The following is a 13,060-nucleotide window of genomic DNA, read 5'->3' as shown; positions in this document are numbered from 1 at the left end:
TGGGTTACTTTGTATAAATCTTATGTCTTCTAAAATGCAACCACCCCAGACTCACTGATATTTCTGTTGTACACCTAAATATGTTAATATCTCTGTATACAATAGTGTAAGCCAGTATTTGTGAATATTTTACACGTTTGGTATACAGTGCTAAAAATCAATAAAAATGAAAGACAAATGACTTGCAATTTCTCTCATTCAAGAGTGGCATCATATAGGGAGCTTCATACATGAAGCTATCATCCATATGTCCTTTCCCCTCCTCACTTATTACTATTTTGTTTGAATTAGAAAATAGAAAGGGGATATGCACTTTGCTCCAAGGAGCTCCCCTGAGGTGCGGGGAGAAAGGATGGAATCAACCCTGGATTTCTACCTTTACCTCACTAGCTGGGGGAGAGAAGGTCATATGTTCAAAACTTCAGTTTCCTCTTCAGCAGAGAGTGGTCATGCACCCCCCATCCCCAGAGGCGCATACACCCCATGGGCCCATCTGTCACAAGCCCAACTGCCCCCTAGTCGCACATAGAGCAGACTAGGTCACATCCCCATCTACCCCACCCTCTAGCCACAGCCCTAGAGTGAGATGGGAGGATCACACATCCGTCCACCCATGCCCGGTCAAGCCCCCCCCCACACACACACACACACACACAGCGGGGGGCAATTCCACATCCACTGCCCTCACACACACCCAGCAGGGGGAGAGATCACTTCCCCACACACACACCCTGAGGGGGGGTCGCTTCCCCCCAGATACACACACGACCGGGGGGGGTCAATCCCACACCCCCTCCCCCATTTCCTGCAGTGCAGGGTCAGGGTCTCTTTCCTATCCATAACCCCCACGTGGCCCCCATGGAGCCGGCCACACTAACCTGCTAGCTGTATTCGCTGTACCGCAAGACACAGTCGCTAGAGCCGCCAATAGAGGCTGCGCGCTGAGACAGCGAACCAATAGCAACCTTCAACGTCACGAAAGGGGCGGGCGCTTGGTTCCGATTGGCTGCTGGCGGCCGGGGCCCGTCCCCCGGGCGCTATCAGGTTAGGGTGAGGAGGCGGCGTGCTGGCGGCAGGTGCCCGCGCTGCTGTGGCTGGCGCGGCCTGTGGGGCCCGGGCGGGATGGAGCCCGGGGCGGCGGCCGGGGCCATCCGCGAGGGCTGGTTCCGGGAGACCTGCAGCCTGTGGCCCGGCCAGGCGCTGTCCCTGCAGGTGGAGGAGCTGCTGCACCAGCAGCGCTCCCGCTACCAGGAGATCCTGGTCTTCCGGAGGTGCCGGGCGGGGATGAGCCGGGGAGCGGGCCGGGGCCGGGGCCGGGGCCGGGCGGGGATGAGCCGGGGAGCGGGCCGGGGCCGGGCGGGGATGAGCTGGGGCCGGGCCGGGCTGAGCGGGGCTCGGAGCGGGCTGAGCGGGGCTCGGAGCGGGCTGAGCGGGGTGACTCGCCTCCCCATCAACTCTGCCGCCCCTGGGCAGCGGGGCCGGGCTGCCGGCCCACGGGCGCTCCCGGGACGGGACCCGGATCCGGGGGCGGGGCGGTGAGGTGGCGGGGCAGGGCCCTACCGGCTGTCACCGCAGGTCAACAGCCGCTGCCCCTCGGGGACCCGGTTCCCTTCCTCTCCGCCGGGGGGATCAGCGATCCCGGCCCAGCGGGCAGCCTGGCCACCCCTCGGTGCCTGAGCAGGGTGGAGCGTGGCCCCTTCCCCACGCTGCTCCCGGGATGCCTGGCCGAGGTCCAGTCCTGGTGGGTGCTGGCAGGTGGCTCCCAGCCCCGGGCGGGCATGGAGTTGGGGCGGGGGTGATTCCTGACACCAGTCCCAAGCACCAGAGTGGGGCCTGCCCAACACTTAGTGGGGGACGGAGGCAGCGCCGCTCCGGAGCGAGACCTGGTGCCACGAGCCTCTTCTCCGCGGACGCTGTGCTGAGGCCCCTTCGTTTCTCTTGCCTTCGCAGTAAGACCTACGGCAACGTGCTGGTGCTGGACGGGGTGATCCAGTGCACGGAGAGAGATGAGTTCTCCTACCAGGAGACGATTGCCAACCTACCTCTCTGCAGCCACCCAAAGCCCCGCAAGGTACCGGGCTTCTTGGCTGATGGCCGGCTGCTTGTGCCAACAGTTTTAGGAGTCGGGCTTAAATGACAATTGTCCCAATTTGCATGTTGACATATTGAACCCAAGCACCAAGTATGTGGCCTATCAATGCAAATACAGCGCTCTACACTTCGGTAGCGCTTTCACCTGGGGCTTGCAAAGCATCTTGCAAGCAGCCCTTATAGCTTGGGAGATACTAATATCCCTGCCTTACAGGAGGGGACTGTGTCCGTAGCAAAGCTGTGGAAGTCTCCTGATTGGATTTTCAGGGCTAACTTTCTTGATCCAGACTTTGCTATGACCCTTCCAGCCTGGCTGGACCAAGCTGATTCTCTTCTGTTTTTGGCCTCTCTCCTGTCTCAGGTGCTAATTATTGGTGGTGGCGATGGGGGAGTGTTACGAGAAGTGGTCAAGCACCCATCCGTGGATTCTGTGGTGCAGTGTGAAATCGATGAGGTACGTAATGCGGGAGGTGAGGCTGGCGTGTCCTTGATTTCAATGGGCTGTGAGGCTGCAGAGTGGCTCAGGGTAAATGGGAGAGCTGCTTCAAAATATCAGCTACTTCATCCGCTGCAACTGACCCTAAAGACAGCGCTTTCATTCCCTGCCATGTTGGCATGGCAGTGACTGCGCTACCTCCACAGCCCTCCGTAGCAGCAGCCTGATTCTTTCCTGCGGACTCTTCCACGTGCACAGCTGGGGCTAATCCAGTCCGGATTGCAGGATCTGAAGGCTGAGCTTCAGAGAAGAGACGTTCTTCTGGCTTTGGGAAGTGCCCTTTTTCTTCCCCTGAGGGGGACAGCACGCGTGTTCCAACGAAGGGACCTTGTCCCTCTGTTAGGTCACTGCTGAGTTGGTGTTCTACTGCTTCCTACGGGGCCTTCTGCTGGTAGGTGGGTCTGTCCTTCCTCCACTGGTCAGTTCATATTGGCGTTAGTTTCAGAAACTGTCGCCATTGTGCTGGGAAATAACGGTGTGAGAAATGAGAACTAAGCCCAGAGTCCATTCCTAAGCTCTCTACTAAATCAAATGATGCTGCTGGCTGAGTGTGTCTTGATGTGACTAGGGAATGTGACGGCCATTGAGCACAAGGAGTGGCTCAGAACAGCTGACACTGGTGTCTTCTCACATCTCTGCAAGCTGTAAAGATTCTAGTGTTTAGGGGATACACAGTGATTTTTCACCTGGAAGAAAGTGCTCCTCTACTAGGGACGAGGTGTTCTCCTCCCCCAGAGGCAGAGAGGCCTAGACAAGGAAGTTTGCAGAGGAAAAGGAGGGCTCAGGGCAGGGATGGGAATATCGTTCATTGAAAACCATATTGGCAATTTTCAGGGTTTAAAAGAAAATCGCCGTGTTGGTTGGGATCTGCCTCTGCAGATGGTGATCTCCCCAGGGGAGAGGGGAGCAGGCAGGTCTGTGTAATCGGATCCTTTCAGTTCTTCAGGGCACCTTTGGAAATTGCGGGCTCTTTGGGTTTGGCACTTATTGTGCAAGAATGTTGCTGAACTCGGGGGCCATAGGAAAGGGCTGAGCCTTGTGCGTTAGCTTAAGATGCTGGAAACAGACTGCTCTCAAACAGCTGGTGAGGTGGGTCTTAGCTGAGGGTGTGGAAGGAAATGACTCAGCCATTGATCAGCTTGGCTGCATGGCGCTGTATGTACTGACCTGCTTGTTCTGTCTGTTACAGGATGTGATTCAGGTATCGAAGAAATACCTCCCAGGGATGGCGGTGGGCTATTCCAGCCCCAAGCTGACCCTGCACGTTGGGGACGGCTTTGAGTTCATGAAACAGAACCAAGAAGCCTTTGATGTGATTATCACAGACTCCTCCGACCCCATGGGTAAGAACCCAAAGGAAAGGGGAGAGTGGGGTGGGTCCCATCCATGCTCTCCTTCCCATCCTCTCCATTCTAAACACCTCACTGAGGCAGTGCAGAACTGGCCAGGGCTCTTTTGAAGAATAAAGAGAGAATCTTCTCTCCCAGCCTAGAGAAATCCCTCCCTCCCTTTCACTTCAGTTTCTTTGATGGGAAGTGAGCTGGTTGGGGCTCCAGATGCAAATCATGGAGCTACTGGAACTACTCCTTCCTTGTCTCTTTGGCCCCAAGCGGGTGGGGGGTGAAACGGCATCTGAAAATTGTTCCTTTGCCAGCACAAGAGCAAGGCCGCCAGCCAGCCCTCTTGCTTCCCTTTTCGTGGCTCTGTGCCCCAGTCCTGGGAGGTGATCTAATTGCTGCTGCTAGTAACTAGTTGATCCTGGAGTCTGAAAAGAACTAATTGCCAACCCTCCCTGCCTACTCAGCCTATGGCTACATGTAAACCACTACAGCTGTAGCCATTTAAGGACTTGTCTACACTACAAAATTGTGCTGACCTAAGTTACGTCAGCATCCAGCCGCTGCAGTCATTCAATCGCCTTTGCATGTCCACCTTCGCTCCTTGTGTCGACCTGACTCCATTGACGTTGACTCTTGTGGAGGTGGGTTAAGTCGGCAGAGCGGGGATGTTACGTCGGAGGGAGCAAAATTTTAGTGTAGACGCTTCTCTAGTGAGGGCGACGTAAGCTGCCTCGCATCGACATCGCTCTGTCGTGTAGACACTACCTACGCTACCAGGAGGGGTTCTCCTGTCATAGGTAATCCACCTCCCCAAGAGGTGGTAGCCAACTCGATGAAAGAGTTCTTTCTTCAGAAAGAACCTGAAAGAGAGTGCACTGGGGTTAGGTTGGAATAGCCGCGTCTCTCAGGAGTGTGGATTTGTCATGCTCCTCGGAGACAGCTATAGTGATGTACAATTCCTCAGTCTTCCTACCTGCAGTGAGCTGCTGTCCGCGCCTCGCCACCCCCTCGAGAAGCTAAGGGAGCTAGCTACCTTCCTTACGTACTCACTGGTCCCATTACCATAGTAGCTAAGAGCCGTAAGGTCTTTAATGCATTAGCCGCCCAACAACCGTGGGAGGCAGGGAAGTGCTGCTGTCCCCATTTTACAGATGGGTAACCAAGACACAGCCACGAAGGGCCAGATTTTTAAAGGTATTTGGGCATCTAGCTGCCATGGAAATCAATGGGAATTAGGCACCTAAATCATTCAAAAAATCTGGCCCCAGAGTGATTTGCTGAAGGCACACGGGGAATTCATGGCAGTATTGAACCGGGTCCCAAGCTAGCACCCTAGGTCCTCGACCACCTTTCCTCTCTTCGACAGAGTACACAATGCTGCCTGGGGATTGACCATGTAATTGTTTTCTGCTCCCGTTTGCAACACTACCACGCTTTTGGGAGGGGATGGAGAGGTGGAGGACACATGCCTCGGGGCATGTTCTGCTCTCCTGATTCCTTTAGCAGGAGGTTCCCTCAGCTACTACTGTCTGATCTTGATAGACAACGTAGCCTAACCCCAGTGCCCTTTGCTGATGTTATCTTCTTCCCTTTAATCTGCCGAGCAGTGGGGTGAGATCACGAGATTTTTATTTTTGCGAGGAGTATTATGTTTGCTGATTAGCAAAGAGAAAATTGGGGTGGTTCCGCTGTGCTAGAGGTGGGCCAAACCGGAACCCCAGATTCAAACACCCCAGACTGCACAGCCCCAGCTCACCTCTAGTTATTTGCAATACATTAAAAAGCGATTCAGAACCTTCTTTTCTAAAACAATTGAGTTTTGCCTGGTATCAAACTTGAGTATCTAGAGCTTTGCTCCACCCGGAGGTCTAGTCTCTTCCGAAGCCCGGCGAAGCCATGCCCGAGATGCACAAAGGGATTTTCATGGACCCTGAGCCATCTCTGTGACATCCTACCCCCAGGTCCCGCGGAGAGCTTGTTCAAAGAATCCTACTACCAGCTGATGAAGACGGCTCTGCGGGAGGATGGGATTCTCTGCTGCCAAGGTGAGACCAGACAGGGTACAGTTGGGCAACTGAGGCACACAGAGGTGAAGTGACTTGCCCAAGGTCACAGGAAGTCTGATGAAGCAGGGAATTGAGCCCAGGTGTCTCAAGACCCAGCCTAGAGTTGAAGATAACTATGTAAATAGGGAAGTTCAGGTAGGTGAGGCTGGGTGTGCCAGGATCTTATTGTAACAGGGTTCTAACAAACAGGTAATGTGGGTCTGAGGATCTTGTCCCCTTGTGCCTGCTGGTCTGGATCTCATGTAAATGTTGTAATCCCCAGGCACAGATATCTGAGGCAGCAAAAAGCCAAACTTGGGATCCGTGGTCTAATATCTACTGTTTAAAAATCTCACTTCCCAGAGCTGTCTGAGTCTGGCCTTAGTCTTCCTATGCATTTCCAGTAATCTTCACAGTGCGTCTACACTAGGGCTTTTACCAGCAAAGCTATCCCATTGTTTAAAAAAATCACAGCCCATCCCGATGTAGCTATGCCGGTAAGACTTAAGTGTAGACCAGGCCTTAGTCTTCAGATTTAAAACCAGCCTTAACCTGAAACCCTCTGCTCAGAGTGCTAAAGGTGGCCATTGTCTAGTCTAACCTCCTTTCTGTCCCTGTTACCTGCACAGGTGAATGCCAGTGGCTGCATCTGGATCTCATTAAGGAGATGCGTCAGTTTTGCAAGTCTCTGTTCCCTGTGGTGGAATACGCTTACTGCACCATCCCTACGTATCCCAGCGGACAGATCGGCTTCATGCTGTGCAGTAAGAACCCAGTGAGTATTAGGTGTCCAGCAGCTGCCATCTCCCTGCAGCCTGTGGGGTCGCTGGAGGGGGAGGGAGACATGGAACGGGCTTGGCTCAATTAGTGGCATCAGCCACTTCTTAGTTTCTGAAAGACCAGGAAGCCCGCTTATGTGCAATCTGCCTCTGTGCTCTGCCCCTGGCTAACTCAGAAGGATCTACATGTGGCACCTAGACCCATCTTCTTAGGAACCAGGGCCCCCTGTGGGTCTATGCTGTGCTTGGCCATTGCTAGTCAGGGTCTAGAAGCCACGGTCCTGCTTGCCCATCCCGTGTGTCCTTGGGACAGAACTGACTGGCTACTGTAACCAAGTGTCCTGGTGCCTGCTGTGCACATGTGAGAGGCAGGGTGTGGCTCCCACTGCAGCAGCAGTCCAGGCTCCCCGTCAAAGAGCCCCAGGCCTGACCAGGAGGGGCCACGCCAAGGAATGAGGGAGACGGTCAGTTTTGACAGCCTCTGGCGGTTCTATTTTTGAGATGAGGGCAGCTATCCACTGGGAACCGGATTGAGACCCACCAAACTCATTGCATGGAGGGCCCCAAACAGTCATTGGCTGTTAATAACTGGACTGGCTTTGGAGCAGTGCTCTGAAGTGAAAGGCTCTGCATACAGCCTCCAGTCCGACTTCTCCCCTTCAGGCCTGTTGCAGTGCACAGCTGGGCTCTCGCACTGGGTCAGAATGCCAGCTGCATTGTGGTCAGTGCTGCACTGAATACAGATGGAGTGAGGGGTTTGATCTTCAGGCACTCAGTCACGGCATGAAAGCTTTGGTTGGCACAGGGCTCACGCAGACGGTCCCTGGTTGTGCAAGTTAATCTCACTGACTTCAGCCTGGGAATAAGGGCTAGTCATGTGGTCCGGGGTTTGCAGACTCCAGACCCTAAGAGGCTGTTGTCGTGCAGGGCTTGTGATCCCAGGGTGGAAAAATGCCATAAAAAATGCCCGTTTGTGTGTGTTCTCACTGTCTGCTCCCAGCAGCCAGGACTCAGAGCCCCTCTAGATGATTACACAAACACCGAGTGCGTGTATGTTTCCTCTTCGCAGAGCACAAATTTCCGGGAGCCCGTGCAGCAGCTGTCACAGCAGCAAGTGGAAAAGATGAACCTGAAATACTACAACTCTGACATCCATCAGGCAGCTTTCATCCTGCCTGAGTTTGCACGGAAGGTAAGTGAGGCTGTAGCCCCTCTCTCCCCCCAAAGGCTGGTGAGAACCCACATCTCTGTGGAGTGGAACCACTGATCTGGGACTAAGGGTTCCCACTCGGGGGGGAGGGGAGGGGCACTGCTCTGCAACTCTGCTGTTGGTGCCGTGTCTTCATTAGAAGTACAAGGCTCCTTCTTGGGCAGGGAATGCTCAGATCCAGCTTATGGGACCCTTGATCTCGAGCGAAGGACTGTCCCTGATTAATTCCAGGGAGCGTGGGAGTTGGTGTGGGACTGCACGGTCTGCAAAGCTACCAGCATGGAGATCTGGATGCTGGCTGCTCTGGGTGAGGCGTGGTGAAGCCAGTGCCGGCCAATAGCTCTGGCGGGGCAGGAGTTTATTGAACCCCCAGCTTGTCATACACACCTGTATAGGAGGAGACTACTACAGAGAACTAACCTGAATCAAACCCCGAACAGGCTTTAGATCCACCAGTGGGCCCTGAGAGTCACCAGTCCTCCTTAGAGAAGCCCCACAAAGACCCTGGGTAATGCAGGCGTGGGCTGTAGATCCTGCTGCAAACCAGAGGACTAGAGAACGGCAGTGGTGATGGTCTATGGTGGCGTGGAGTTCATTGTGCATTGCTGAAGGATTTGTCCATGTTTTACATCACCCCCTTCAAACCATCCCTGTTGCAGTCAGGCCTAAGCCCCAGCTGTGAAAGGTGCAGCTGCAGAAAGGAGACCTGCTTGGCGTGCTAGAGGAGTTGCCCGAGCTAGTGGCGTTGTAATGTGAAATGAGCATGCCCAGAAATACACTTTCCAGCCCCTGTCTAAGCAGGTTTGTCATTTCTCTAGACGATTAACTGACTTCCTCTCTCTTGGGTGTCTCCAGGCCTTGAGTGATGTGTGAGAGCCTGAGAAGCTGCTTTTCCCCCCGTGAGTTGGACCCTGAGATCTTCGGCGCTGCAGCATGGGGACTCTCTCAGCAGGCTGCCAACTCTTCCTCCTGGCTGGGGGTTTGACCCTTTGCCAGCCAACATTCCGTCTGATAACGCTTAAAGATGGCAGGGCATAAGCCAGATGAGACTCTCCGAGCTCCTCATTGCTTGGGGTCAAAACTGTTCTTTCCAGTATTGGGAATGTAAGATATCTTTCTCCTTTCTTCCTTTTCTCCCCCCTCCTCCTGGCCCCAGCTCACTTGGTGTATTTATAACTGGTGTGTGTCTGCGTAGCAATCTCCTGGAACTTGGGAAGAGTCCGGAAGGTTCATTAACTCAGTCTTAAACACAAGGAAGGGAATAGTGTGCAGGGAGGTAGCCTGCTGTCCTCCACAGAGAGCTCCCTGCTGCTGAGCTATTGTAACTGGTAACAGGCCTGAACTCCAGCTCCACTTTTTCCTTGGAGAGGTCACAATTCATATCCTCTGTTGCCATTCACAATAGGTCTCTAGTCCCGCTGGAGCAGCAGTGTTACAGGGCCAGCTCATCAGCTGGCAGCGAAGTCTAGTCGTTTGTTGTTTTTTAAATTGGTTGGAAACGAAGTGCTGAGGCACTAACAGGGCGACTCCTGTTTTTTTAATCCTTGCTTTCGGATCGGTTCCAAGGCATGTTCCCCAATACAGAGGGCGGTGCTTTCTATCCATCCGTTGCCTGGTGGATGGCAGCGAGGATGGATGTCAGGGGAGCTAGTCTCTCCTGAAGGCCTCCGCCTTTTAGCCGTAAGTAGAAGACTCAGGCCGGGTATTGGCTGAGCCGTGGGAGGCGTATCATGATTTGTATTCTTGCTCCCAGGATCAATGGATGTGTAATTTGTTCTCAACGTGTACTGGGTCCTGAGGCTCAGACTCCACTTCTCCATAACTCATTAAAAGAACTCCATGCTGCCTCTGGGCTGTTGGTGTCCTCTCTCAGTGCAGCCCCCTGCAGCTGTCACTCCCAAGCAAACAATCTGTTCTGGGCGTTAAGGTGACATTGGAGTCGGTGCATTTCCTTGATAGGGAGCGATGCTATAACACTCCTGTGCTCGTCCTACTGCCTCTTACTGGAGGATCTCGGGGCACCATCCAGTCAGCCTGGCTCCTCCTCCCCCTGCCCTGCAAGGCATATGTTGTAAACTGTGACCTGTTGCATGCTCTGCATTGCAGCCCCCACCCACTAAGAGCTCTAGCCCCTCTGCTTTCCCATGTGCACTGCACAAGTCAGCACCCCTTGGCCTCAGCTACTCTCTAGTCCAAACAAGAGGCTCCTGTCTGCTCCCCCCTCCCCGCTTACTTGTCAAACTAAGGAAGCTGCCCATCTCCCTGCAAGCATGGCTCAATCGCTGACTCCTCCCAGCTCGTCATTGTTTCTTCTTATTGTCCTCTGCAAAACGCTGCTGGTCCCTAAGGCAGACTGCTCTTCAATCCTGCCGTGGGCTCTAGCTGTACAAACCTTGAATGGCCACTAGGGGACATCTCGAGAACCCGAATCAAAGGGCTTGTGCTGCCAAGGAAGAGCGTTCCCCGGCAGGCTCTGTCACTGTAACAGCAGAGGTGCAATGTTTTGCTCATGTTAGGTCTAGGTTGTGTCACAGCCGCTGTTCAACAGTGCCTGCAGCTCATGTAGCCAGCGACTGTCTGTCACGTCTGCCTCCTCTGTTGGAGTCTCCCCTTCTGCTTTATCTCTAGTTATTGCCTCAGTGTGCAGCCCCACTCCTCAGATTCCCATCAGCACAGCTCCATCACTGGCCTGAGGCATTGCAAAGCAATGCTCCACTGCAGGAGTGGAGCCTGGCTCCCCTTCAGTCTGTCAGGGGCAGGCTGGCCAGATTTCACCCTGGTGTCTGGGCTGAACTAGTTTAAGTGGGTGTGACAACTTTGTGTCCTTCCATTCGCTTGGGGCCCTCTGAGCCTTGTTCAATCTACCCCTCCAAGGAGTTTGTCCTATTGCCCTATATACATGTTCTTCCCACCCCAGCTGTTGCGTCTTAGTGTGGTCCCCAGAACAGAGCCTTTTCTTATCCCCTACGGGTTGCCCTAGTGCCCTACACTCTGGTTTGACCCCCTTCCCCCCCCCCCGCCCCCCCCCCCCCAAAAAAAGATACCTGCACATTATCTGATCCCAACTCCTCCCTTCCTTCTCTGGGGAAACTGACCAGAGTTCTATGCAGTTTGCTGCCTGTAGTTCTCTTGGTGGAAATGGAGTTAGTGGGAGATCAGGCCCCTGGCATCCTGGATTGATTTTGGCCAAAAGCCGTCTTTCCATCCCTTGCGCGGGTGGGTCGTTCTCTTACCTCGTGATGTCTCGGTAAGGCTACCAAAGCACTTTGGGCCCAGTCTCTCTAGGAGGGTCAGCAGTTGTTGTCTTAGGAGTTACAAGTATGAAAGCAGCATGATGGGTGAGTGAGGGAAGAAGTAATCCTGTGTCAAAGCCTCCAGGGGGAGGCTAGGGAGATGATCACTAAAAGGGAATGGATAAGGTTTGGGGGAAGGGAGAGCTATAAAGATGTTTTGTACCTGCCAAGCCTGGGGCTATGGGGTCTGTTCCTCCTGCCTCTGTTGATAACATCCTCCTGAAGCCCAGCAGGGAGCTGCATTCCAACCCCAGGCGGGAGGTGTCCCTGGTGTCGGCAGAATCCCAGGCCCTTGCACGCAGGTGATGTGCTAAGTACAGGGGGGGTGATTTCCAGCGCTGCGATTTCGCCTCCTGCTTGCTCTTGTGGTTCTTGTTGAATTTTCTCTTACTTTAAAAGCTTTTCTGTTCACCTTGAAGCTTTGCCCCTCTGCCCTGTTTAAAGGGCTCCAGGGCACAGCCCTTCATGCTTTCCCACCTGTTGATTATTTGTATTGCTGGAGAATCCAGGAGCCCTACTCAGGGACCCTGGGTGCTGTACAAACAAAACACAAAGCCAGGCCCTGCCCCCAGGAGCTTACAGTCTACGTTGGTGCTGGGGAAAGGTGCTGGATTGACCTCTCTGCAAATCCCTTTGTCCACAGATCAGGTACAGACTGGGCAGGGGGCATTGCAAGCTTCCCCGTTAACATGCCTCACCCCCCCCCCTTGGAGTTACCCCATACCCCCCATGGCAGAGGATGGTTCAATCCCTATAACCTATTCAATCCTTCACATCTCTGCTAAGAATGCCAATGAGGCTTTTCTTATATATGGGGAAGGGGACTCAGTCTGCCACCAAAGTCAAGCAAGGCCCTCGAGCAGCTACCGTTTGATGTGTAAGATTACTGCCCACTATGCATCGTGCCCTAGAGGTGAAAGGCTCCAGGCACCTCCATACAGCTGGCCCTGATTGCCTTTTTCCTTAGCTCTTTGCAAAGATTTAATCTCACTAGCATAACCTAATTTACAAGTCAGTTACCACCCTGGCAGGATAGGGCCATCTGCAATCCAAGTGGCCTGTGATCTACCGATAGAGCCCTACACATATCTCCACAGTAATGGCCAGACCGTTGTTCTTTATAGGCAGTTTCAACTGCTTCAGTGCTCTACACTGAGAGAGACAGCTCCCTGCCTGAATCTGGCATTCATGAACAATGCAGCCAGGGAATGGAAGGATAGTTTGCACAGCAGTACCTAGTGCCATCTGAGCAGCTCCAAGCACTTTGACTGTTAGGGTGAAAGTCACCCCTGTGTAGAGGGCTGACAGGTTCTGTGCACTAGTCAAGCCCTTACAAGGGGACTTACGTGGCGTATAGAGTTTCAGCTAGGCTGCTGCACATGAATTTCATCTATGATTATCCCTTCCCCACCTGGGGCTGCAGCTGTTAACCCTGATCTACAGCGTGGGAAACACGGGTACACGAGAGCAAGGTTTTCAAAAGTGACAAGTGATCTCCGGTGCTAAACTTAAGAAGTTTTAATGTGCTGAGCGTCTGCTGTCATCTGAAAACTGGGCCAGTTTAAGGTGTCTCCAGCGGGGCCCTGAAAATCAATAGTCACTTGGGATAAGCTTGGCCAGCCAAACTCCGTGATTTGCGCAAGGCTAGGGAAGTTGGCAGAGTTAAGAACGGAGTCTATGGGTGGTCTCCATTTGTACCGCGGTACCACCCGGGCCCGTCGCAATCTTAGAACTGGAACCCCATTGTGCTAGGCACTGTACGAACACAACAAAAAACCAGGCCCTGCCCCAAACAGCTCACAGTGT

At 53.7% G+C, this 13,060-nt stretch overlaps 1 protein-coding gene across 2 annotated transcripts; it reads left to right on the top strand.

Moving 5' to 3' along the window:
* The first annotated feature begins 1,049 nt into the window (after positions 1-1,049).
* On the top strand, positions 1,050-9,808 carry SRM (spermidine synthase). Of its 2 annotated transcripts, XM_034753560.1 has the most exons (8): positions 1,050-1,271; positions 1,951-2,071; positions 2,453-2,545; positions 3,777-3,930; positions 5,889-5,972; positions 6,602-6,747; positions 7,821-7,943; positions 8,817-9,808. In XM_034753560.1, exons 1-8 carry the CDS (start codon positions 1,123-1,125, stop codon positions 8,832-8,834), a joined length of 888 nt encoding a protein of 295 aa, XP_034609451.1. In that variant the 5' UTR covers positions 1,050-1,122; the 3' UTR covers positions 8,835-9,808. The 2 variants fall into 2 exon arrangements, with proteins under 2 accessions (XP_034609451.1, XP_034609450.1); XM_034753559.1 differs by lacking the exon at positions 1,050-1,271 and having other exon boundaries at positions 1,445-2,071.
* The last annotated feature ends 3,252 nt before the right edge of the window (positions 9,809-13,060 follow it).

This window comes from Trachemys scripta, chromosome 19 (genome assembly GCF_013100865.1).
Source record: "Trachemys scripta elegans isolate TJP31775 chromosome 19, CAS_Tse_1.0, whole genome shotgun sequence".
Lineage (NCBI taxonomy): Eukaryota > Metazoa > Chordata > Testudines > Emydidae > Trachemys > Trachemys scripta.
This window is presented reverse-complemented; position numbering and strand designations above follow the sequence as displayed.

Excerpts from the sequence above, each read along its gene's own strand:
- SRM (XM_034753559.1), top strand. The coding sequence starts at position 1,718 with ATGCCTGGCCGAGGTCCAGTCCTGGTGGGTGCTGGCAGGTGGCTCCCA. Across the intron at positions 2,072-2,452 it reads GCCACCCAAAGCCCCGCAAG|GTGCTAATTATTGGTGGTGG; the intron begins GTACCGGGCTTC and ends CTCCTGTCTCAG. Across the intron at positions 2,546-3,776 it reads TGCAGTGTGAAATCGATGAG|GATGTGATTCAGGTATCGAA; the intron begins GTACGTAATGCG and ends TGTCTGTTACAG.